This window comes from Eupeodes corollae, chromosome 3 (assembly GCF_945859685.1).
Source record: "Eupeodes corollae chromosome 3, idEupCoro1.1, whole genome shotgun sequence".
Lineage (NCBI taxonomy): Eukaryota > Metazoa > Arthropoda > Insecta > Diptera > Syrphidae > Eupeodes > Eupeodes corollae.
In genome coordinates, this window is record NC_079149.1 from 117962917 (window position 1) to 117986980 (window position 24064).

The window sequence follows — 24064 nt, forward strand, 5'->3', positions numbered from 1 at the left end:
TCTTAATAATATTTGTATGATTTTAGAGTAGGTAATCATAAATTCATTCATTTCCATCGTGATTATTTATTTTCTATTTAATTGCTGGTCAACAATATTAATTTGAGTATTTAAAAAAAAAGAAAAACATCCATAGCTGTATGTTATTTACGTATGTATGTCTATTGAATAATAAAAGAATTATAAAATTGTTCATTTTCATGCTTCAATTCTTTTTATGATTTTTGTTTAATTTTTGTCTCTCAAAGTAAGTTAGGTTTTCATTTTAGTAAAATAAGTCAAAGCTTAATGCAAACATGATTTGGGACTTAATATTCGGAATATTTAATTTTATTATGGATATTATTTTTCCAAGTGAGTGATTTATTATTATTTATTGTAATTTTTAAAATTTTCCAAATAAAACGTTTAGTTTTAAGAGTGTCTTGATATGTCATTGATAAATAAACGCATTATAATTAAAACAAAAACGATTAAAGTGAATCGATAAAATAATGCATTTTCACTTAAAATTACGATATTAAACACTAAATCCGGTATATTTGAATTATGGTGGCTTTGATTCATATGTCGCTTGCGTTATAAAAATCATTTTTTCGGTCTTATGATAGGATATTAATAAGTGACATATTAAGTATTTTAAAATTAAGTTGGAAATACATTCATTTTTCTCATAAGAAAGAAAGAAACAGTTTAGTAATCGTACAATTACTTGCTATTCATTTCAATGCATTATTCAAGAGTATATGGGTTTAATTTAGAAATAATTTAGTTATTACTTGTCAAATGTCAGAAGACGTCAGCATCAAATGTTATATACATACATAGATATATTCACTTTTAAAAAAAAAAAAAATATTTTTCAAATTTGTGAAATTTATTGTTTTTATATCTTCGTCTTGATTACAGGTGGAGATGATGAACCTGATTCGTCGGAGGTGGAAACAGTAACAACATAATGTTGTGAAATAAAATAAAATAAAATAAACAGCATTATTTAATTTGATATACATATATTTTTTATTACATTTTGTTTATTGTTAAAAACACATAAATAAAATATTTTTACTGTTGTATAATAAGTAACTTTTTGTGTTTTTTTTCTTTTAAGTTAATTTGTTTTGGATTATTTTTAGCGCTTTCTTTTATTTTTCAATTTCATTTTTTGTTACTGACCAATTATTCCTTTAAAAAATAAAATGCAATTTTGAACGATACTATTTCTTTTAGCAGAAACTTGGTCGGGAACATAAGAAATTAAGTAATCCAATATTAAATAGAAAAACAAAATTGTGAAAAAATTACTATTATAAACTCTTATATCAAAATAAGAAATGAGGACAAATTAAAAAAAAATGGTTGAAAACCTTTTCTGAGATTTTCTTGCATCTTAAAAATGTAATTCAATTTAATATAAACATAGATCATATTTTTTTTTGTACAAATATTTACATTTCATAAAGAATATTTTAAAGTTTAGAATATTATATGTTTTGCTTTTGATTTATATCAGTCAAAACTTGACGTTTTCCATCGACATTTTTGAGTGCTTTTAATTTTAACATTTTATTTTCATCGGCACATTTGGTAGTTATGGCCGAGCGCACCTCCTTTGCAGATACTCCACATTTTTTGGTCACAACAAATATAACATCTTCAATAGCCTTTGAATCTAGTTTACGTTTTACAGGCTTGTCAAGATCTTTAAATGCTGGCGATGCCTTTCCAGTCATTGAATGCGTTGCAAGTGTCTCCCGATCAAAAATGAATCCTAGTAATTTTCTTGTTGCAATCGAAGCCGATGACCATGTTAGTTTTTCAAATTCTGCAGCAGGAACCTTGGTGTCATTTGGCCCAATCGAAACTAATGGACCTTCGGATTTTCTTGACTTTTGTTGTGCTTTTGAAATTGGAGTTTTTGCAATTTGAGCATACATATGCTCAACCATGGAATTCTCTTTTTGATCAACATTTACCGTGTCAGAAGATTCTTCTTTGACGTCTTGTGTATTATCATCACTTATTTCGATCTCGATTTGGGTTTCATTATTGGGCCCATTCATTTTATTTATAATTCTATATTCTACGGGAATAGTTTCTGGAGGAGTTAAGGTCTTCTGGGAGATAATCCGAACAGGAGTTGAAGTTAGTGCTTTTGATTGATTCATTTTGTTAATGATCTCAGATTGATATTTGAGTTTTTGTTCAAGTTCTTTGATATTCTCCAAAAGTGCAGCTTCATTATTTTTGTTCGTTAATGGTGGGAAATCGTCAGAATTTGTTTGTGTCCAAGCGTTTAACATCATTGGGGGTTCATAACTTTCAATTCTTATAACTTCTCCATTTTGAAGTTGACCTTCTTGATGAGGATGAGAACGAACAATTTGGTTTTGTTGTTTGTTAAAGGATTGTTGGATGGCTTCTATATTACAATCATTTTGTGATACATATTGAATGTATTGTACTTGTTGAACGTGTCTTTGATGGGTTTGTGTTCGATCATATGGGGGCTGTGAGTAATAGGTTTGTTGATCCACCATGCGTTTTTTGAAGGGCTAAAATGGAAAAAAAATAAATTAGAATACATTTTACACAAGAACAAAATAAATTTAATGACATGACCAAATAGAGCACTTGTTTTCAAATATTTACATACTCCTATGTATGTACATATGTGCAGTTTAAAAACTCGGTATAAAAACTATTTTCAAAAGAAACTTTATTTTCTCATTTCTTAAAGGATAAAGTCTTCTTCGTTTTGTTGAAAAATCTTTTTTTTCTAATTAAAAAACAAATTAAAACGATTTGGCCTTTGAGTACTAAGTTTTTTCAAGTGAAGTATTAAGAAAATTCCTTCTAAGCTTTAAACACGCCATTTCACATTGTTCAATTTTTATCAAAAAGTTATTTTTCTAAAAAGAATGCATCACAAAAATCCTACATAATTATGTATATAAATCAAACAAAAATAAAATATGAGGAGGAGCTGCAAGTCTCTCAGTGGACCTTCAAAAAAAGGAGACGACATCACAAAATCGCTGCATGTCTACAGTTTTGAAATAAGTAGCTTCAAAGAAATTATTATATGCAAATAAAGTTTTGAATAAAAGATGGTCCAGTTTACATTGAGATGGAAAAAATATAAAATTGTTTGTTGTTTGTTTAATATTAAAATAAAAATAGAAAAACAAAAAGAATAGTTTCGAAATTAATTATAAAATCTCTTCAATTGATTTATGAGTTAATCTAAATGTGTGAGTACCTTATTAGAGAACTATCAATGACTTTTAAATTAAGTGATGGAATTGACAGTAGCTATGAAAATTAACAAATACCTCTGAATATCTTATTGAGGCAGGTTTACCAAAATCTATCTCTAAACCCAATTCGAAAAATCCAAATGAAATTTAATTAAAAATGAATAATTAATGATCGAAGACAAGCATAACCAACTCGATATCTTACTAATTTGTTATAGGTACAGAAGTTCTAATCGGAATTTAAAATAAAATAATTATGTACATATATTAGGTACTCTCTTTAATGTAATTATGAAAAAAAACTTACTTGAATTTGTTCCATTTTGATTATTTGATATTTCGTTTTCCAAAATGTCCTTTATCAATTAATTTGTGATATTTTAACTCTCAAACTAAAAATCCAACTAATATTCAAGTTGTAGAGCTACGACCTATCGAACGGAATCCGTAGTTAGAATAGAACCGGCACAAACAAAATTCGTTTTCAAACTAATCTTTAAATTCTTCTGACTGGGATATTTTTTCTCGAATTCCATTTTCCTTACTTAGTCGTTTTTTTCCATACAAAAATACAATCTATCTACCTAACTAGGTAGGTACGCGTTCTGGTAAACTCTATTAAAGTACCAGCTCAGTATTTTGCGCGCGCGTCCTTTCTGTACTATGCTCGCAAAACACATGTAGTATTGTTGTTGTTTAAGAGTTTTCTACTCAGATGTGTGTGTGTAAATTTATCCCTATTTATTTTTTGAATTGTCAAAAAGGGACGAATATGGCAAAAGATATGTACATATATAGTGCAAGGTAGCTATTATTTATACCCCTGAGCCCTGACCCCAGGTATACAAACACAGTAAGGCAAAACATAATGCATCGAAACCGGAATGCATAAAAATTCCCATTTTCTTCTTATCATGGTAAGGGAATTACAAAAACGATTATACCTAGTTAAGCGACGTTATGCACTGTAAGTTTATTTAAGGTCCTTTTTCAACATACGGATATAAACAGAATAGGTAGGTTAGAAACATATTCTGTTGTTGTCTAGCATAAATTGGTTTTATCCTTTTTTTAGATTGAAAACTAACTGATGGTGATATTGAATATAGTAAGACCAACTGCATTGGAATCCCTTGTTCTTATTACACTAATAAGATTGCTATACATGCGGATGTACATAATATTTAAGTATTGGTAGTCCAATAAAAAAGGGGATAATAATTTCGGTGACCATATTTCTAAAGTCTAAGTAAACAGTGTTTTGCTTTAAAAAGAAACAGGTATAAATGAACCAATATCTTGAACTTCAAAATTTTGATTAGCATTAATTTATAATAAAAATGTTATATCTATATTTAATAAAGATAAAGTATTTATGCCTTTAAACTTAACAAAAATTAAAAACCATAAACTAATGGGTATAAATACTTTCTAGGATTGAAAATATTGAATGATGAACCCACAATATAGAGAGAATGGTCACCATATAATTGAAACAGATAGGTACATTACAAACCTTTATTAAATAGGTCAAACAAATATAAAGAGGTTTTTACAAACATTTTCTAGAAAGTGGGAATTACAATTGATAAACCGCAAATCCAAGAAAAATGCAAAGATTATTTTCAATTTTGTCAGAAGTTCTTTTAATTAAATTTAGGTAGGTGCCATATTCAGAGCAGAAGGATCATAGAATCAAATTTCAAGCTCAGTTGTTTCAAGTTTCAGTTGTTGATTTATTAAGAAAGGTATATTAAAATAATTAAAACAAAATTTTAGTGTAAAAAGAAGTATGCAATATACAAAAAAAAATCCTGCTAGAATGTATTTTCGAAGCAATGTATAGTCCAAATTTCAAGTCAATCACTTGAAAATTTTCTGTTAACTAAGGCAATACAATATTGCGCTAAGAGCCTTTGAAGTTTTGTGTACTTACATTGCAAAACCGACTTCTAAACTTTTACCAGCCCTGATATATTCAAACAACATTTAAAATAAAGAAGAAACGATTGGTCGAAAATTCTAACTAAAAATTTCTTGAACTTAATAGTAATAAAATATCGCACAAAAATAACTTTTTGTGTACAATTGCAGCAATTTTTTCGATTGGTTTTTCAGGATTGATATATTTTACAAAAAATAAAAGAAAAGAAATTGCTGTTTTGAGAGACATGAAAAGTTGATGTGATAGAAAATATTTTAAATGCTTTTAAGTCCTGAAAGTTGGTTATGTTGGTTCATGATACGTTAAAAATATTGAACTGTGCATAATGACCATATATTTTCTCTTTCTGCTGATTAACATTTATTATTCGATCTTTTAAGCTTTGGATTCGTAAGGAATCCAAACCCTTCCAGAAGCATCTCCCAAACTTTGTAGTGTTAGATTTACAATTTTCCAGCCGAATCCGAACGGCTAATTTGAGATAGCACTTTTCATGACAAGATTTACTCTTGGAGAAAAAAGCTTTAGATGGCAAAGGCAGGGATCGAACGCAAGACCTCTGGCAAGACAGTCCAAAGCACTGACCATTATGCCACGTGTACTACAATTAAATCAGTTAAATTAAAAAAAAAAATTAATCAGTTAAATTAAAAAAAAAGTATTGTTATTAATACTTAAACTAGTATTATTTTTGTTCAATTATCTAATGTGAAGACCAATTCCAGAACGTGACCTACATAAGACAATTATCCAACTAAAGAAGCAATATTTCTATCGTTTGTTTAACATAGAAATGGAGTTAGATTCAAACTTGCGCTTAAAGTACACACAACTCCTCTCAACTATTATATACAAACTGTTGGAATTCGGATTTACACAAGACAATGTCTTATTAAGTCACTATATTTAAGAAATTTCTGAAAATTTTCTATGACTAGAACATATTTGACTCCAATCGTTATCTTAAAGCTTTGTAATCTGAGTTAACTAGTTGCCAAAAAAGTAATGCTAGAGAAGTAAATAACACGTCTACATGGTTTGGTGCTTAAATAAATTCATTTATATTTTTTAAATTATGATAAATTTGTATTTTTCTATGTTAAATTTTCATGCCAATTCGTCGAAACTTCTTAGAAGCATCAGCGCATTTTGTAGTTATGGCAGCTCGAACAATCTGAGGACTAACCTTACATTTAAGTGTAACAATATAAATAATATCCGAAATTTTGATTGGATCAAGTTTACTTTTAGGTGCTCTTTCTCGTCCACGAAATGCTGGTGATTGATTTCCTGTCAAGCTATGCGTTGCTAAAACTTTTTCACCAAATAGAAAAGTCAATAACTTTCTTGTGCAAGCTGCTGGATCTTTCCAATTTAATGTATCAAAATCACTTTGATAAATATCTGTTCCATTGGGACCAATAATCATCACCAATTCAGAGTCATTTGATATTTTTGGATATTCATCTTTGCATTGACGTTTAGCTCCCACCGAAATTTCCTCCTCACTTTCAGAGCTAGATTTACTTTCACCAATCACAATAGTAGATGCAGCAGAATATCTGTCATTTGGATTAGAAGATTTGGAATTTTTTACAATCTGGTCACTTTTTCGCTTCAAGAGCACAATTTTGTAATCGGTATTTTTAAACTCCTTTTTACATTGTTTAATTTTTTCCTTTGTTTTACTCCAAAGCTCAATGTAAATGCCTTGAAGATTTTCAATGCGATTCAGGCGTTCTTCAAATGTTTCCATGTTTTCATCAACATCACAAACAAATTGTATATCTTCTGGATCGATATCAATAAGATATCGTAGCTTCTCTTCGGTTTTTGATCGGCGGATAATTATTTCAAAACAAACACCTTTTACCATTTGTTCACACCTGGTGAGAATTTTATTAATTTCCGGGTATGATGGGTAATCGATATCCATCTGTGATGATGTTTCCGAGTCATCGAGGTCGAACATTTTTGTTTTTAACTGTTTAAGAGTTGTGACGTCTTATATAACTAATATTTTGTTGAACATCTAAACTGTATTTATAGACAAAAGAAAATTATATTTTGGATTTATGTGTTGGCTACAGGTAGAAAATTATAGGTAGCTTATTTCCCTGATTAACTTTAAATAATAATGAGAAGTCCTAGGTAGCTACTAAATTAATAAAAATGGAAAAAATTGATCCTAAGCACTTGAATTCGAAAATATTAAAATCTTTTTACAAAAAGTACATTTAATACAATTACAAGTTATATCCTTAAAATGGAAGATTTTAACACCAAAATATATTTTTAAGTTTTTGTAAGGACAAAGAAGTGATTTTTTTCAGCTTCAGAATCCAATTTATAGGTGTGGATTTCTGGTTTCTTTAGAAATCAAAAATGGCAGACCGATCTTAAGATATATAATATATAAAAGATATATAAAAGCATTATAAATTCTATTAAGTAGGTACTTGCAACTCTCCCGAAAATTATTTGGCCGATGGAAAAAGTCTTCAACGATTTATTAGTTACAAAAAAAAAAGTTCACGAAATCTTTTCAATTGTAAATACTGTTAAAATCTACCTGACATTTGAGAACAGTTCTTCTCTCGGTTGAAATTTGTAATTCCCCCTAATAATATCAACATTAAATATTTAGTTAGTGTAAAATTTTTAATTTTTTAAAGTTTTTACCGAGTTTAATATTCATAAATAAATAGATTTGTAGTTCATCCAAAAATCTTAGTTTGTTTGATCTTTTTTTCTATGTTCCTTTAAAAAATAAATTATGTATGTATATTAATTTTATTGTTAGAAAAATTGATTGTTTTGGTGTTGAAATACTGTATGGGTCATAATAAAGTGCTCACTTTTTTACATTTTCAAAATAATTTATATTTTGTAGCCTTATTTAAAGCATTTTGGAATACAAAATTTTGATATACAGAATTTTGAAATACAGAGTATTAAGAATTGTTTCTATCATAATCAACAATTGCATAAACTATTCCAAAATACTTATTGATCTGTCAAAACTTAGAGTATTATACAGTATTATGAGAACAGTATTTTGAGACAAATTACTTGAAATACAGTAAATCAATCATACAGTATTTAGACCATACTGTATGGTACATTATCATACAGAATTTTGACCATACAGTATTTTAAAACAGTGCGTTTCGAACCGCTCCCAAATTGAGTACCATTTTATTTGCTTCTGTAAAATCAAAATGTGCAATTTCGTGAATCCCTTTTATACATCATCAAAAAGTAATTATAATAAAAATGAAAAATTTAAATGAACAATCATAACTTAGAAAAAAAACGAACTCAATAATAGCCAGGTGCGTTATTAGTTGGTCTAACTGAACTGGTGAATTCTTGTTGTTGTTATAAATAAGACCAACTAAAGTATATGAAGATCTCCCATTTCTAGGAAATAATAATCTTTTGTAGGGACAAAAAGGTATCTTTAAGACTTCTTTCTGTGAAGTAAACAATCAATGGAAGTTATGGTCATTTCATTTATAAAAAAAACTATCTATTTATATGCACAACCTTACAAATTAAACTGAAAAGGGTCATAAAATATGCTGTTTTCATTCTCACTAAAACTAAACTGCACATATAATTCTTATGAGTGGAATTTCCATAAATCCAGTTTTCTTTCATCATCCCTTACCTGGGACATTGCATATTACATATATCCCGTCCGCCAACCTTTTGTCTTTTTCAAAAACTATTTAGACAAGCTCAAAAAATCATTTCTACATAGGTAGAGGTAATAAAAGAAAAAGTATACCTATGGAACATTGGTAGTTGCAAAAAAAAGTATAAAATCATTCGTAACACCTTTTGTGTTTAGATGAAGGTCCAGGTATGTACTGTTCATGGTACCATATATGGGTAACATTTTCTAAACAATACTGAAATAATACTTCATATTTCATAAAATTTAATCAACACTACGTCCCTTTAAGAAAGGATAGATGAATTTACCATCTCAGTTTGAAAATACACGTTGTCTTGAAAAGTTTCACCTGGAGAATAAATTAGCAAACATTTTGGAAAAACTATTTTGAAATCAGTGCAAGGTATTTAATGAAGAAAAAGTGTATATTTTCATAAAAAAGAACGTGTTTTCTATTTTAGTTAATAATCTTAAAACATAAAGAAACTCTAAAAAATGGATCACATTCAAGTGAGCTTTTATTAAATTTAGTGTGTGTTTTGAAATTTGACATAAGATTAATCGCGTTTGTTTCAGTTAAATTTCTCTTCATATGTTGTTTTTTAACATTGACATTAAGTGTATTAAATGTTTTCTGTTTTATCTGTTTCAGATTGTGCAACAGCAAAATTCTGAAGAACCGGTATATCAACTTACAATGGAAACCCCTCTACCAGTAAATTATTCTAGCTCACGTCCAATTCAATATTATCAATACAATATTCCGATGTCGTCTGAAAACCAATCAGATCAACAAATTAATATACAAAAGCTTATTAAAAATGATCATGGCTACTTTCAAAATCAATCGAAACAAGAAAAAGAAATATACCAACCACATTATGTCGACGAAAAACCCATGATGCTTAACGCATGGTCTCAAACAACATCAGATGATTTCCCTAAATTATCCTGTGGATCAAATAAAGAAGTCGAAATGGAGCTTCTAGCTAGAATAAGAGATCTAGAATCAACACTGAGATCGCAGAATGATATAATATCACATCTTCAAAACCAAACAACCAGAACACCATCTCCTCGTCAAGATGTTCCAAATTCCACAACTTCGACTCCATTATCATCAAACTCACAAGAAGGCACAAGGTATCGGATATTAAGTCAATCCATTGAAGTTTCAAATGATTCACAAATACTAATAGAGCAAGTTGCTCCATCACCTAGTTTGAATAACTCTAACGATTCTGATCGTTTGGAAATTTGTATGAGCGATGAAAATGACTCGAATCCAGAGAGGCCTGATTTAGAAAATGCTACAGTTTCCATTGGACCAAATGGCACACAAATCCCGGTGCATGCTTATGAAAAAATGACTTGGACATCACCATCATTAGCAACACGAAAACTTCTCAGTCTTGTTTTTGATCGGGAAACTCTGGCAACACACTCAATGACTGGAAAAGCATCACCAGCTTTCAAAGATCTCGATAAACCAATTAAAGGCAAACTAGATCCAAGTGCTGTTAACGATATAATTTTTATTGTATCGAAGAAATGTGGAGTTTCAAGTAAGGAAATTCGATCTGCTATCACAACAAAGTGTGCAGATGAAAATAAAATGTGCAAGCTGAAAGCTTTGAAAAAGTTGGAAGTATCATCAAACTCAACTAGATCAGCGCTTAAGGAGATTTTGAAAAATAAATCAAATCGAATTAATGACAACGGTTGGATGAAATAAATTTAATACAAAATTTGAATATTACCAATTGTAATATGACTGAGATTTTAAATTCTAAAATTTATCTAAATTTTTAATTTAATTTTAACTAAGCATAAAACATATAAATTTATAAGATTTAACGAGTAATTTAAGAAAAAGGTTATAACTTTTGTATAGGTGCTGTAAATATTCAAAAATATATTTTAAATTATGTTTTCCAAATTTATTTTTTTATTTCATGACAAAGTTTAATATTTATTGAATAATAGTACGTAATGATAAGGGGATTGTAACAGCAATTGTCCTTAATTAAATTCCATAAAGAAGAAGAAACTGGCCATTAGACGCTTTTTTATTAGCTTCGTTTTGGAAACCAGTGTCTGTACCGAGTGATAAAACATTTAATTCTTCATATTGTTTTAAAATGGAAACATATTTTTTTAAGGCTATGAAACTTGTTATAGAATTTCAAAACTTTGAATAATTTTTTCGAGTTATTGGGATTTCTTAGAATTATTAAGTAACAACTATTTTTTATAAACTCTTGATCTGTCGAACTGTGTCTGTCTGTCGATTTTTCAAAACTTTAACAAAATATTAATAACAACATTTTGTGTAAGATATTGATTTGAAGTCAACTTTGAATGCTTTTTTCTCATACTTGAGTCGAAAACTCAAGCTAAATTAATTCTTTCTTCTTGCTTTAATATAAGGATAAGTGACTATATAAACTTATAAAACAAAAATACGTTGAGGATTAGCGCCTAGCGATTTACAACTCTCAACCGTTCCTGTGTGCGAGTAATGTTGTCAGGGATGGAGGGGACCTACAGTAATAATCCCAATCCCAACGGCTGACTTCAGAAAGCACATTTTTTATGACAAGATGTATTCTTGAAGGATTTGTCAATTCCTAGCAAAAAGCAGAACCCATGAGAGAACTTTAGGTGGCACAGGCAGGGTTTAAGCTTAAGACCTCTGGCATGAGAGTCCTACTTCTACACACTAACCAACACGCCACAGTTACTACGGGTTTGTTTTGTTGTGCAATGAAAATATAAATAAAAATATAAAAAATATAAGGTTGAATTTATTTCATTGCTTACTTCCGAGTAATGTTTCAGTCGCTATTTTTAACATTTGATCTGATTTTTTTTCACAAAAAGAGTGAATGGAGGAATCGAATCAAATTTGAAAAAATAATAAATTTTTCAAGTTTCGACTCCTTTGCTTTTTTTCGATCGAATTGAAACATCCGATTTCAATCTGAATAAGATCCTGTTTCATTTCAATTATCCTTAAAACCATAGTAAAATCTAAGATTATTAGTTATAAAGAAACACACTTCACAATATAAATATGCAAATATTGTTTTATTAAAATTAAATTCTTCTCCTTTCAACTAAAGTTATTTTACATTTCTTTTTCTCATACCATTTTTTCACTGTTTTAAGTCCTTTTGATGCTTCTTTTGCAAGTAAATCATAATTTGCTTGTAAAGTCTTAATATTGTCCAAACGTTGCTTCAATGTTTCCATCTCATTTGAACTTTTGGTTTTTAGTTTTTTCGTTGGAACTTCTCCATTCAAATGGTCAATAGTGTAGCGAATTGGTTCTGTTCCGGAATCATTAAGTTTCACAATTATTTCAAAGAAGTCGCCTTCTAACAATTTTTCCACAGAATCTAATAATTTCATAGCATTCGAATATACTGATTTATTTCTTAAAGATCTTCTTCGATTTTCCAATGATGTTGTCCAAGTATTTAAAAGCGATTTATTTGTTTTTGCCATTATTTTTTTTAGCGTGATTCTTGACACCTTAAAAGCCAAATGATGAATGAGATTACAGTTTCACACAAGATTAAACGTTGATAATGAAGGCATTTTTAAAGTTATAATTTCAATCAATAAAGTAGGTACTGAAAATAAAACTAAGCAGGTAGATACAAATTTTCAAATTACAATGCAAAACTAAAGCAGGGTTCACATGACATACTCGTACTAAGTAATTTCTGAATCTGAATTTCATCGGCTTAAGTTAAGACTGCTGATAAATAGTTTTAACTTTTTGAACAAGGTTTAATTTGGAAAACATTGTTTGTGCTCTACAACGTGTCGTTTGAGTATTTTTAAGTAAAGTTGCTGTAAACATTTTTAAAAATTAAAAAAAAACGGGCCGATGGATGTGTGTAATTTTGTATTTCCTCACTTTTCTTTTAAGACAAAATATATCATTGTTTTCCTCCAGAAAGTTACGTCGTATAGAACTGTTAATATGTTTTTAAGAAAATAAAATATTTTTTTCTAAACAAGCTCTCATATAAATAAATGATGTATGATGATCAAAAATGCTCAATTTGTTTAGTGGATTTTTAGTATATTTTAATAACAATTTTAATGGTTAGTGCGTTGGACTGTCGTGCCAGAGGTCTTGGGTTCGATCTTTGTCTATACCTCCTGCGAGGCTTTCTACAATAAGCCGTTCGGATTGGGATTAAAACTGTAAGTCCCCTCCATCCCTGACACCAATACTCGCACACAGGAATGGTTGAGAGTTGTAAGTCACTAAGCCCTAATTCTCATAGACTGTTGCGCCACCGAATTTATTATTTTTTTTCATATAAATTAGGAGTAAAGTTTAATACGTATCTACAAATCGAATCGTTCCAATTTTGATAATAGCGTAGATTTAACTTATTAAATAGCAAAAGAATCGGTTCATTCAAAATGAAGCATTTTATTGTAAATCTCTGTATAATTTTTCTAAGTTGTTATATAGTCTAGTAAAAAAAATGGCTAAAAATTGTGAATAATTAACAATTATAAACGTAACGGAAATCATTTGAGTACAAAAAAAGAAATGTTTAAACAAAATCTTGAGTCGAAAATAAGGCTTTTCAGTTAAAATGTTAAAAATTTCAAATATGCTTTGTAGACCATTTAATTTACTATACAACTATTTATATATCTAATTCTTCTATACAAGTAAGTTTTCAATATTAGAAAGGGCTATATCTTTTCTCAGGAGGCTTGGATCAAAATTATTTTGATCTCATTGGTTCCAAGTTAAAAATTAAAAGGTCTGGTTTAACATTCGTGCTGAATGATCCAGAATATGAAACCTATTATTTCGTGGTGGAATTTAGAATAAAGAACTAAAACTCAATATCTGTGATTGTTCCTCTTCCACCCTTTTTAAAAATGTTTGAAACGCGCATATGTACATCAGACATAATACAATTCTTTGCCAATCGCAAACTGTTTTCTTCTGACGTTAAAAATAAATTAAAATAAAATAAAATAATTTGTTCTTTAAACATTTTTATTTACACAATTCTTTGTAAAATATTCATACATTCTGATTCAATAATAGTCTTTGCCTCGTATTTTGAAATGTTAAATCTGGAGCATATTGCAGCATAAATATCTGCTAAAACCCGATGATTCAAATGAGAATAAGCGGTTCCGTTGTCTTCCAATACTAATGATAACAAAGCACTTGCTGCACTCCTAGCTGTTTTCCAAGAAATCTTTTCATACTCAGACTTTTTTAAAGTTGTACAATTCGGTCCAAGAATGATGAATTCGTCTTTAAATTGATGTACCCTCGATGATGTATGCGTTGATTCCTCTTCGAAATCTAATGTTGAGCTTGATGTCAATGATAAATTATTATCACTTGTATCGCACTCGAATTTGTTGTCTAAGCTTTTATTTGATACTTCATGATCATTTAATTGGGATTTGTTTTCTTCATCTGATTCATATTCAAGGCTTACACTTAGTTCGGCAATATTTGACTCTGTATCTGATTCCCAATTTAGTATCAATTCTCCATTTTGGTCGTCATTTGGCTCCGGTGTTGCAGGACGTGTTGATTCTGAACCTGATTCCCAGTTCAAGAGCCATTCAGCTTCTGCATCTGATTCTGTTTGAAGGCCCGAATCAGATTCATTGTCAATTTCGGATCCTTCAGTTGAATACAAATGTCGTTGTTGTTCGTATTCTACAGGCGATTCAACTCCTGAATCTGATTCCCACTCTCCACCGTCCCAATCGTCTTCCTCTTCTTCTGGTTCGACATCTTCTTCCGATTCAATTTCAGATTCTGAATCGAAAATATCAATTTCTAAATTCTCTTGGTTTGAATAATCCAGAACTCGTGTAAGTGTAACAGTATATCTATCTCCATATTGTTCTTTGATATTTTCAATTGACTCATTGGCTGCCTTTAAAATATTTTTATAATCACGAAGTTTTCCGATTTCATTAAAAAGTTCGTCTAGAGTAAGTTCTTTGTCTGGATCACCATCATTTAATTCGAAGTCCTCCACACAATCTCGATAGTCAATTATGTGACGCTCAGCTCTCTCACCTGATTCGGGATTTATTGGATCGAGTAGGATTTCGAAGAGAACACCCTTCCAGATACTTTTGGCTTGCTCGTAGAGATCCTTCACTTTATTGTATAACGCTGCTTCTTCTTCTTGCATCATTTTAACTTTTAATTCGTATACTTCAATATTGGTGAAATAATTTGATCTCCAGTCTTTGGACGTTAAACTTAAACTAATTCGCTGTAGACGAAGCGTAAGATTTTATATGATTTCAATATCTTCCTCAGGATTAATAGCATCTTCACAGGTATACAAACAAAAACTCATTAGGATTTTTTAAATATCATAATCACCTGTTTTAGAAAGTGATTACACAGGTAGCGATTACTTTTTATTGGTAACATATAAGTTCATTGTATATATTTGCTGATGATCTTTGCATGCTTAATTAGATTGATAATTTGTATTGTTCATAATTTAAAATTTAACACCGTTTATTATTTAACTTTTATTTTTGAATAACCAAAGTATTTTTTTTACTTACATATCTGCTTAGTTTTCCAAATTTCCAAAATCAAGGTGTATTGCTTTGTAATAACGAAGAGATGGTTTGTTTATTCTGAACGTGAACATTTTAAAGGCAGGTTGAAGACATTTCTTATTCTTAATTTTGTTGATTCAATATGAAAATAGGGTTTTTTATATATAAAAAAATCTCACAGATACTGTAAACTGCACTTTTTAAGGTCCAATTTCAGAGAAGGATAGTCATTGTGAGTTCTAATAATCGAATTTGAAAGATTTAGGATTCGACATTACAAACAAATGTCCCTTACTTATATTTTCATTTTAGCTTTATCCTTAAAGTTTTGTATCGTTCTGATCTTAATCGGCCCATGCATGAATATAAAAAAATGAATGTAAAAGAATGTAGTCCTCATAATTTAGTTAAATTGAACGCATGTATCGTATTATTTGAATTCACTTTAAAAACTTGACATCAAAAAGATTACAATCATTCAAGATTGTAATGATTTATTTTTATCATTTTAAGCACATGTTTACTATCTCTTCCCTTAATTGATTTAAAACGAATGCAAAAAACATCAAATAATCGCAATCAATTGATCGGAGGAGAAATGATTGCAATCTTTTGGATGTCAAGTGATTGGTACCAACCTTTAAATTAAAAGCAGTAAGGATTGTATTTACTGCTTTAGACTGAACAATTAATCAAATTAAAACAACAAATTCAAATACTCAAACTTAACATATAATTTTTCACGACTACAATAAATTAATATAAACAATTTTGATATTTGATTAAATCTCAGACATTCGGCTTTGAATCAATTCATTGACTAGAGATTCACCTCGATAACGCTGCCTTGCATTTATTTCAGGTAAATTAATGCTTGATACCTCCTGAAGTAATTCGAAAGTTGTATGAAAATGGGTTCCTGCATCGTCGTTATCTTCCGGATTGTGATCTTCTTCTCTGGTTTCATCTGTGTTTGAAGTGGCTATTAATTCTACCAGAGAATCTTCTTTCCATTGCATAGGTCTTGATCTTTCATGATCTGTAAAGTTATTATCTGAAGATATCGGACTATCATCAGTTTCCTCAAATTCTGAAAGTATTTCCGAGTGTGTATCCAACTTTAAATATATTGCTGGAATGTATTCACGGTATTCCGATTCAGCACTATCGTTCTTGAGTTTACTTCTTCTCACAAGACTCAACTTGTAATCTAGACCTCTATAGGAACGTTCAATTTTGTTCAGTGCGGCAGTTGACCTCCTCAACAAAATGGAATACCTTTTTTGAATGTTTTTAGATCTTCTAATTTTTCTTTTTAAAGAACCGTTTATGTGAAGATCTAAACGACAGCGATTGCGCATGATATCAATATCATCGTCAATAATATATCGATACGAGCTACCTGTTCCAGCAGTTCGCGGCTCAACAAGTACCTCAAATGTTATTCCATCATACATTCTTTCGATGGAATTTAGAATTTGTATGATATTTGTATATTGAATGGTTGAGGGATAGTTTCTAAGACTACCCATATTTTGGGAGAATATTGCAGATTCCTAAACGCTTTCGAGCTTCGAGCTCACCTCACAGAGCAGCAGTCGGAAGTTAATATCTATTGAATACTAATATATTTCCATTTTATCCCATGGTTAAAATATAGTTTTTAAATATAAAACAAAAATAGATTAAATTCCAATTTACATTCAATAAACTTTTTCTTTTTAAGCTAAATCTTTTGTCATTTCTTGGAAGTCATAAATTTACAGGTATCGAAGTTCTGATATTTTTTAGTCTAATTCAAAAATAAAATAATTTTTCATTCAATTCTCATTAAAGAATAATGTAGAAATTCTTATAGAACTTAAAATATTAATGAAGTTTTCAAATGGTGATTGTATTATTTTATATCAATTTGAGCAAAATACAAAATATGGTTAAAACGTAACCGAGTTATGTACATACAACAGTAAAACCATGGAAATTTTCAAAATTCAAAATAAACAAACATTATAATGTAAATATTGAATGACTCAATAAATTGGTAAAGCTTTTTCAATAAGTTATTACGCTGAAAAGATGATTTTACTTGACATTTTTTTAAGTCAAGTTCACAAGACACCTACTCTACAGACTTCTGCATTTCAGACATTTCGAATTACTTAGTTAATATTAAAGATTTGAGGTTGTTTGTTTTGTTTATATGCCAGTTCATATAGATTTCTAATTTTTTAATTTCAGGGTAACATTATGAAATAAAATGCACGACTGTACATACTCATGTAGGTATCCAAATGGTCTGGTTTTATTATTTTTATGGTTCATCAAACATTGCATAGAAAATACTTAAAATATTTGTTCTGAACTGTGAAGAATATATAATTTTATCTTCAAAAATTTAAATAATTTAGTAAGTAATGTGTAGTTTTTGAAAATTATGAAAGGAAAGGAAATTTTTGAATGAAAGGCTTAAAAAATTTCCTGAAAGTTATAAAAATTTCAAAGATCTATGAAATATCAAGAAAATGAACAGTTCTTATTTTGATACACTCAATGTTGGTACCTACCGTTAAATAATATATATTTGAGTAGCTAATGATTATATGTCTCTCATAAAAGTAAGAGCAATAAAAATAATGTTTTATAGTTTTCTAAATCTTATTTTACGTTTCATAATAGTTTGCACGTTGTTTTTTTCTTTTATTGTTTTTTCTTCAAATATTTAATTTAATTTTTGTAATGAATTAATATTATAAATTCTGATTTATATATAGAATATACAATTCAAAATTAAAGATGAACGAGTTTTATACAAATATTGTTTTTATTAGATAAATATTATTTATGTCAATGGTTTATTTATTTTTATTTTTTTTCTCCGATTTTGTAATTCTATATTGATTACTTTAAAAAATGTTGTTGATATTGGTGCCTGTCCTATATAATTCAACAACAACAAATGGCAGTTTAAATCTTAAAAACCAACGAAATATGGGACGCAGGACATAAATTGTTAAAAAGAAAAATTAAAACATTTCTGTTATTGGATTTAACAGATTTTCCTCAGTTTAACATTTTAACATTTTTAATATTGAGAAATAAAATGTGTGTTTTTGCATCAAACAATTTAAACATATTTTTTGATCTGGTTTCTAACTATCGCTAAGACTCAAAAACTAAGAGGCCAACATTTTTGTAACAAGTACCTATCAATTGGGACCGCTTAGTCGCATTGTCGGTGTTCTTAATCATTTCCTTACCATTTTCGTTACCATAGATACGGTTTAGAGTAGATAAATGTTTCAATGTTTTAATGAACAAAATACTCTCTCCAAAAATTTAAATTTAACTTTTCCCAATTAAAAAATTAGCTTTTATAAGGTCGAATTCGACCTAAAGTTTTATTCATGAGTACTGCATCTTGCGAGGAATTGACAAATTCTTCAAGAGTAATTCTTGTCATGAAAAAGTTCTTTCTCAAATTAGCCGTTCGGATTCGGCATATGTAGGTCCCCTCCATCCCTGCAATTACTCGCACACAGGAATGGTTGAGAGTTGTAAGTCACTAGGCCCTGGTTCTCAACGAACTGTTGCACCACCTATTTTATTTATTTTAAGGGCGAATTCGTGCAATTTAGTGTGAAAAGGCCTGTTGAAGGCCTGTCAAAAATGTTAAACGATAAATTGTAATCCTTCCACCATCTACAGAGCCTGCAACTGAGACTTAAGTTTTGAAAATTTGTTAGTTGAACGTATAAGAAAATATGAGTGAAAAATGTTATGCTTGATAATTTTGGCTCAATAGAGTTATAGAAACGGACTTAATAATGAAAAAACTAATTCATCTTCTGTTACCTGACGTTTCGCTGGCTATTTTCCAGCTTCTTCAAGGGATTTTTTAAAATTTTATTAGCTTTGTTACATTTTTTGTTGTTATAAAAAGTTGAATAAATAAAGGCACTACCACCCGCTACACTCTAGAAAGCTTGAGAATAGAGCAAAAAATGAATATGACGATGAAGCATAAAGAAGACATCGACAACATAAGCTCGCTGTATAGTGTTGCCATAAGAAGTGATAAATTGTGATATTAGTTTTAACTTTGTTGTGTTTTTGTTAAATTATTTTAAATTGTTCGCATATTTATCTTTTTATTTGTGTTATTTATTTATTTATTCAACTTTTTATAACAACAAAAAATGTAACAAAACTAATAAAATTTGAAAAAATCCGTTGAAGAAGCTGGAAAATAGCCAGCGAAACGTCGGGTAATTGAAGATGAATTAGTTTTTTATTAATTGCATCAAGAATATTGATCATTAAAGCCCAATCAAACAAACATTATATATTAAATCAAGAACTTATGATCCAACACCCAAACCCAATGAAAAAACGATTTTAGCGAACTTTGGCGGTGCATAGCTTTACATGCGGGCACGAGGTTTTATGAGACTTTTTAAACAGTGTTAAGAACATCAAAAGGAAGGTGTAAAGAGTTTCCAGTTTACTACCCCTCATTGGGTAAAAATAAACATGTTTTAGTAGTCATTTTTGTTATGTATCCAATTCGATCGAAATTTTTGATTCAAGAGAATTGTATGTAAATTCGCTTAAGGTTACTTTTTAAACCTTTTATTCTTTTGACAATCAATAATCCACATTCTCCAGTTTAGGTTATATACTTATTTTAAAACAATTATTTACCTCAGGACATAGATATTTATGTTAACTCTTATGAGAATAGAACTGATACCACTTAAAGCCTTATGAATAATTAACTACACAAAAATTGAATTTTGAAAATGTTTATTTTGTTTTTAAATAGGTACACGAGTCATATAACTTGATATTGAAACGAATAATCACATCGGCTTCTATCGTTTCTACATTGATATTTAGCAGATTGTTCTTCATCGTTATCGCTATTTGTCGTATTGCTACTGTATTCGCTTTTTCTTTTACCACTAGAAATTACTGCAAAATTTCTTCTCGTTTCTTCATTTTGTTGTTCAACATTTTTTGATAACCATTCAAAAACATTGTTATATGCATTATCGGTTATTTCGTCTATATTGCGAAAACAATTTGGACTGCTTGGACTTCTTTCATATTTTGGATAGACAGACCAACAATCGGTACATGTGCAGGCATCAATTAGATCCAAATCGTCGTCGTCTTCCTCAGAAATACTCATAGTATCTTGCATTCTTTCAAATGATCCGGTGTATTCCATTTGGGGAATTGTTATAGTTGATGATGACAGAGATTCAATATCATCGTTATATGTTTTATCTGGATTCTCTTGAATATTTGCGTCAGAAGGGATATCTCTGGTTTGCTCTTCCTTTACGTCTTCACTGTCCCTGAGAGGTGCTTGTTGATAGCTATTGGTTTCTGTCATTGCAGCTTATTGTGGTGAGATTAACGGCTTTCCTTTTGTAATATAATTTTATTCGAAAGCTTAATTGTAAGCAATTTAAAAACGGTTAAAATTTCTTTGTTAGTTAATTTTTTGAATTTAATATAGTGTATGCTGCTCGGTGGTACTTAGTGGATTGCTTCCATATTTTATTTTGCAGTCCTATTTAAGTAACATTGAAATATTTGAATACCAGGTATACTGAAAAAAGGTAATATTAAGGTTAAGTTGGTATACCTGACTGATCATTTGGCATAAATGTACAAAATGTTTGCTAATTAGCAAGGACCTGGATATGCATTTGTCATTAAAAAGGACTTCAAATATTATGAATAAATTAGCTGCTATAATCATAAAATAATGGGAAAGTCTATAGATAATGTTTAAAACATTTAGATCCTAGGTATTTTCACTTCTTTCATCGAGGAATTTCACTATACTATTATTTCTTTAAATAAATTATATTATAATAGCTGATTTGATAACTATTTCAAATATTTTGATTTATACTGAAGGCATTTTTTCAATTCAAGATGTGTACGTTAATGTCTTCCATGTGTACTTCCTGGTGGCTTCCCTTACATAAAGAAGAGCGAGAGTGGAACGCGACATTTTTTTCGAAAAAATCAAAGTTGTACCGGTGATTCTAAATTTCATTAAGAACTTCAACATTTGCATAACGAACAAAGTTTCAACGATAATCGTTCTTCTTTTTTTCATTTTCTTTTTTAGATCTTAATTTAATTTAAATAATTAATTTTAATGAAACATAAGTTGCAGTTTTTTCAAAAGATTATAATCAAAATTTAAGAACGAACGTTTAAAAGCTGCATTACATAAATGTCCGCCTTTTTTCATATCCAAAAAGAAAATTATTTATTTTAAAGTGAAAAAGTTGTAAATTCAATTTTGAATACAGTTTACGGCCACAAAATCATATTATTTATCTCTACTTTTTCAAATAATGTTTGTTACGCGTGTTTAAAATATATCTGTTTTACGATTTCAAGGCGTTAAGATTTCTGAATTACATTATTTGGTTCAAACTATTATTCGTATTACTTTGATTTGCACCATTTTTTGGTCTTCCTTTCCGATTATTGATATTCTTTAAAAACAGAATTTGAAATTCCAAAATAAACCAAATTTCATGAATTTTAAAGAAGCTTTTGTGTAAAAAAAATATAATAAATAATATAAATTAGGTGGCGCAACAGTCCGTTGAGGACTAGGGCATAGTGTCTCTCAACTCCCAACCATTCCTGTGTTCCAATAATGTTGTCAGGGTTGGAGGGGACTTACAGTTTTAAGTCGAATCCGAACAACTTATTTGAGAAAGCAATTCTCTTGAATTATTACTCTTGCAGGATTTCTCAATTCCTCGCAGGAGTCATTACCCGTTAAAAAAAAACTTTAGATGGTACAGGCAGTCGTCCACTACCCACCACACCACGGGGACTACAAAAAAGATACAATATCAGAATTTAGTGGCGCTCTGGGCTCCCTGTAAACCAGAATAGAATAGTTCACTATTCTAAAACGTGCACGAAAGCACACCAAAGTTGACCTTTTTTAAAAGACTTCATGAAATCCAATAATATAGATTTCAATTCAAGGAGATTAAATAAGTTTATCTTCCAAATTTGTTTATCTACTATATTGGAAATTTACGACCATATATTTTTCATTCCAAGACTTTTTAGACGAAGGTAATTTAACCGAGAAAAATTGGCATTATTTTTAGAAACCATCTATCCAGCAATCCATCTATTAAACAACTTACTTACTTAATTTAATATCGACAGTTTCACATTTTTAATTTAAATGAAAAAACTTAAATTGCGAATCAATGAACCCGATTCGGGAACATCATTGAAATTTAATTTCAGACTATTGTTTACATCATTCGATCAAATAATACGCAAAAACATATACATACTTTTTGTTCTTAGGACTGTAATACTTTTCTTTTTAACTTTTCTTTAAATAATATATTCCCTATTGAAACTGAAATTGCAATGTAAAAATCATAAATTTAGTTATATATTTTGTCTTTAATTGTGAGCTAAAGACTAGTCTCACTTTTTAACTACGTTTCGGTTGTTTTGTTGTTGTTTTTTAGGCTCTATTGGTATCTGATAGCACTCGAACTATACAACCAACACCGCCTTTGGAAAATGCTTTTTCGTGCCACTGCAACAGATGGCCACTAGAACCTTCGGATGGTATCTCAAATCCACGATAAATATACTTCATAAGTATATCTAGTAAATCATTTTGATCTAGAGTCTCAATTGCTGAGTCCATTTGGGAGGCCTTGATGGACAGTAGAACCCTGAGTGTAACGTTTAAGGCGTGGTCCTAAAACAACAAAAATAATGTTAATCTCTTATTATGCGGCTCCAGATTTTATTATGGCCTAATATATACTTTGATGTGTTGTTGCTTGCAACGAAGTGGAGCACTTTGAAGTACGCTCACTAAAGCTTCTATGTGTTTTCCTTGAGTCAGCAGGCTAGTTATTTCGTTCTCATCCGGCCCCATAGACACTGCAGCATCGAGTTCATCTTCTTTGAAATTATCCTCGTTGTATTGATCGACATCGATTTTACGGAATGCATAGCTTGAAGTATTTTTGGCCATTTTCTTAAGGGATTTCTTAGCAGCAGTAGCTTTATTATTTATAAATAATTATTATTTCACTGAGCAAAATCGGTATAAAAAATACGAAAAATCTAATGAAAATCAAAGTGAAGTGACTCAAAAATAGTAAACTGTCAAATTTGATAAGAAAGTTTTTGACGTTTAAAAAATTTTCCACACAGGGTGCTAGTAAAAAGTTTTTTTTTATATATTTTCTGCTTTAAGGCGTAACTACATACGGCACTATGTTGAAGAAATTAAGATTTTTTAAAAATACTGATAGTTCTAAACTTTGTCATATTAATGTAATAAATGGCTTCAAAAGAATCTCCTTTTTTACAAATGCACTATTTTGTTGCTTTTGTACTAAATGATTTTTGTATTCTTTTTTGGCCTTGAACAGATCAAGAAACTGTCAAACAATTTTTTTTTTGCTTTTCACATAAATCGGAATGCAACATTTTTAATCACGGTGAAGAAACGCCAGATATCAAATTTTGTATGACCAATTTACAAATTTG

The 24064-nt window shown here is 29.5% G+C and overlaps 4 protein-coding genes and 1 long non-coding RNA gene across 7 annotated transcripts; 2 read left to right on the forward strand and 3 right to left on the reverse strand.

Annotated features, from left to right (window-relative positions):
- Positions 1 to 16: 16 nt before the first annotated feature.
- LOC129951718 (uncharacterized) lies at positions 17 to 1086 on the forward strand. Its single transcript, XR_008782218.1, has 3 exons — positions 17 to 151; positions 270 to 354; positions 910 to 1086. It is a non-coding gene; the product is annotated as an uncharacterized LOC129951718 (long non-coding RNA).
- Positions 1087 to 1139: 53 nt separating this feature from the next.
- Positions 1140 to 3712, reverse strand: LOC129951716 (protein insensitive-like). 3 transcript variants are annotated; one of them, XM_056064013.1, is made up of 2 exons: positions 3568 to 3712; positions 1140 to 2555 (listed from the first exon to the last, which is right to left on the reverse strand). In XM_056064013.1, exons 1-2 carry the CDS (start codon positions 3580 to 3582, stop codon positions 1485 to 1487), a joined length of 1086 nt encoding a protein of 361 aa, XP_055919988.1. In that variant the 5' UTR covers positions 3583 to 3712; the 3' UTR covers positions 1140 to 1484. The 3 variants fall into 3 exon arrangements, with proteins under 3 accessions (XP_055919988.1, XP_055919989.1, XP_055919990.1); XM_056064014.1 differs by lacking the exon at positions 3568 to 3712 and adding an exon at positions 2657 to 2810; XM_056064015.1 differs by lacking the exon at positions 3568 to 3712 and adding an exon at positions 2623 to 2810.
- A 2591-nt stretch (positions 3713 to 6303) lies between these two features.
- Positions 6304 to 7199, reverse strand: LOC129952792 (early boundary activity protein 2). The gene has a single exon (XM_056065615.1). The coding sequence runs from the start codon at positions 7175 to 7177 to the stop codon at positions 6305 to 6307; it is 873 nt and encodes a 290-aa protein (XP_055921590.1). The 5' UTR covers positions 7178 to 7199; the 3' UTR covers position 6304.
- Positions 7200 to 9078: 1879 nt separating this feature from the next.
- Positions 9079 to 10769, forward strand: LOC129952666 (protein insensitive-like). The gene is made up of 2 exons (XM_056065414.1): positions 9079 to 9290; positions 9540 to 10769. Exon 2 carries the CDS (start codon positions 9585 to 9587, stop codon positions 10620 to 10622), a length of 1038 nt encoding a protein of 345 aa, XP_055921389.1. The 5' UTR covers positions 9079 to 9290; positions 9540 to 9584; the 3' UTR covers positions 10623 to 10769.
- Positions 10770 to 22739: 11970 nt separating this feature from the next.
- On the reverse strand, positions 22740 to 23680 carry LOC129950050 (actin-related protein 2/3 complex subunit 5-C). The gene is made up of 2 exons (XM_056061828.1): positions 23331 to 23680; positions 22740 to 23261 (listed from the first exon to the last, which is right to left on the reverse strand). The coding sequence occupies exons 1-2, from the start codon at positions 23541 to 23543 to the stop codon at positions 23019 to 23021; spliced, it is 456 nt and encodes a 151-aa protein (XP_055917803.1). The 5' UTR covers positions 23544 to 23680; the 3' UTR covers positions 22740 to 23018.
- Positions 23681 to 24064: the final 384 nt, after the last annotated feature.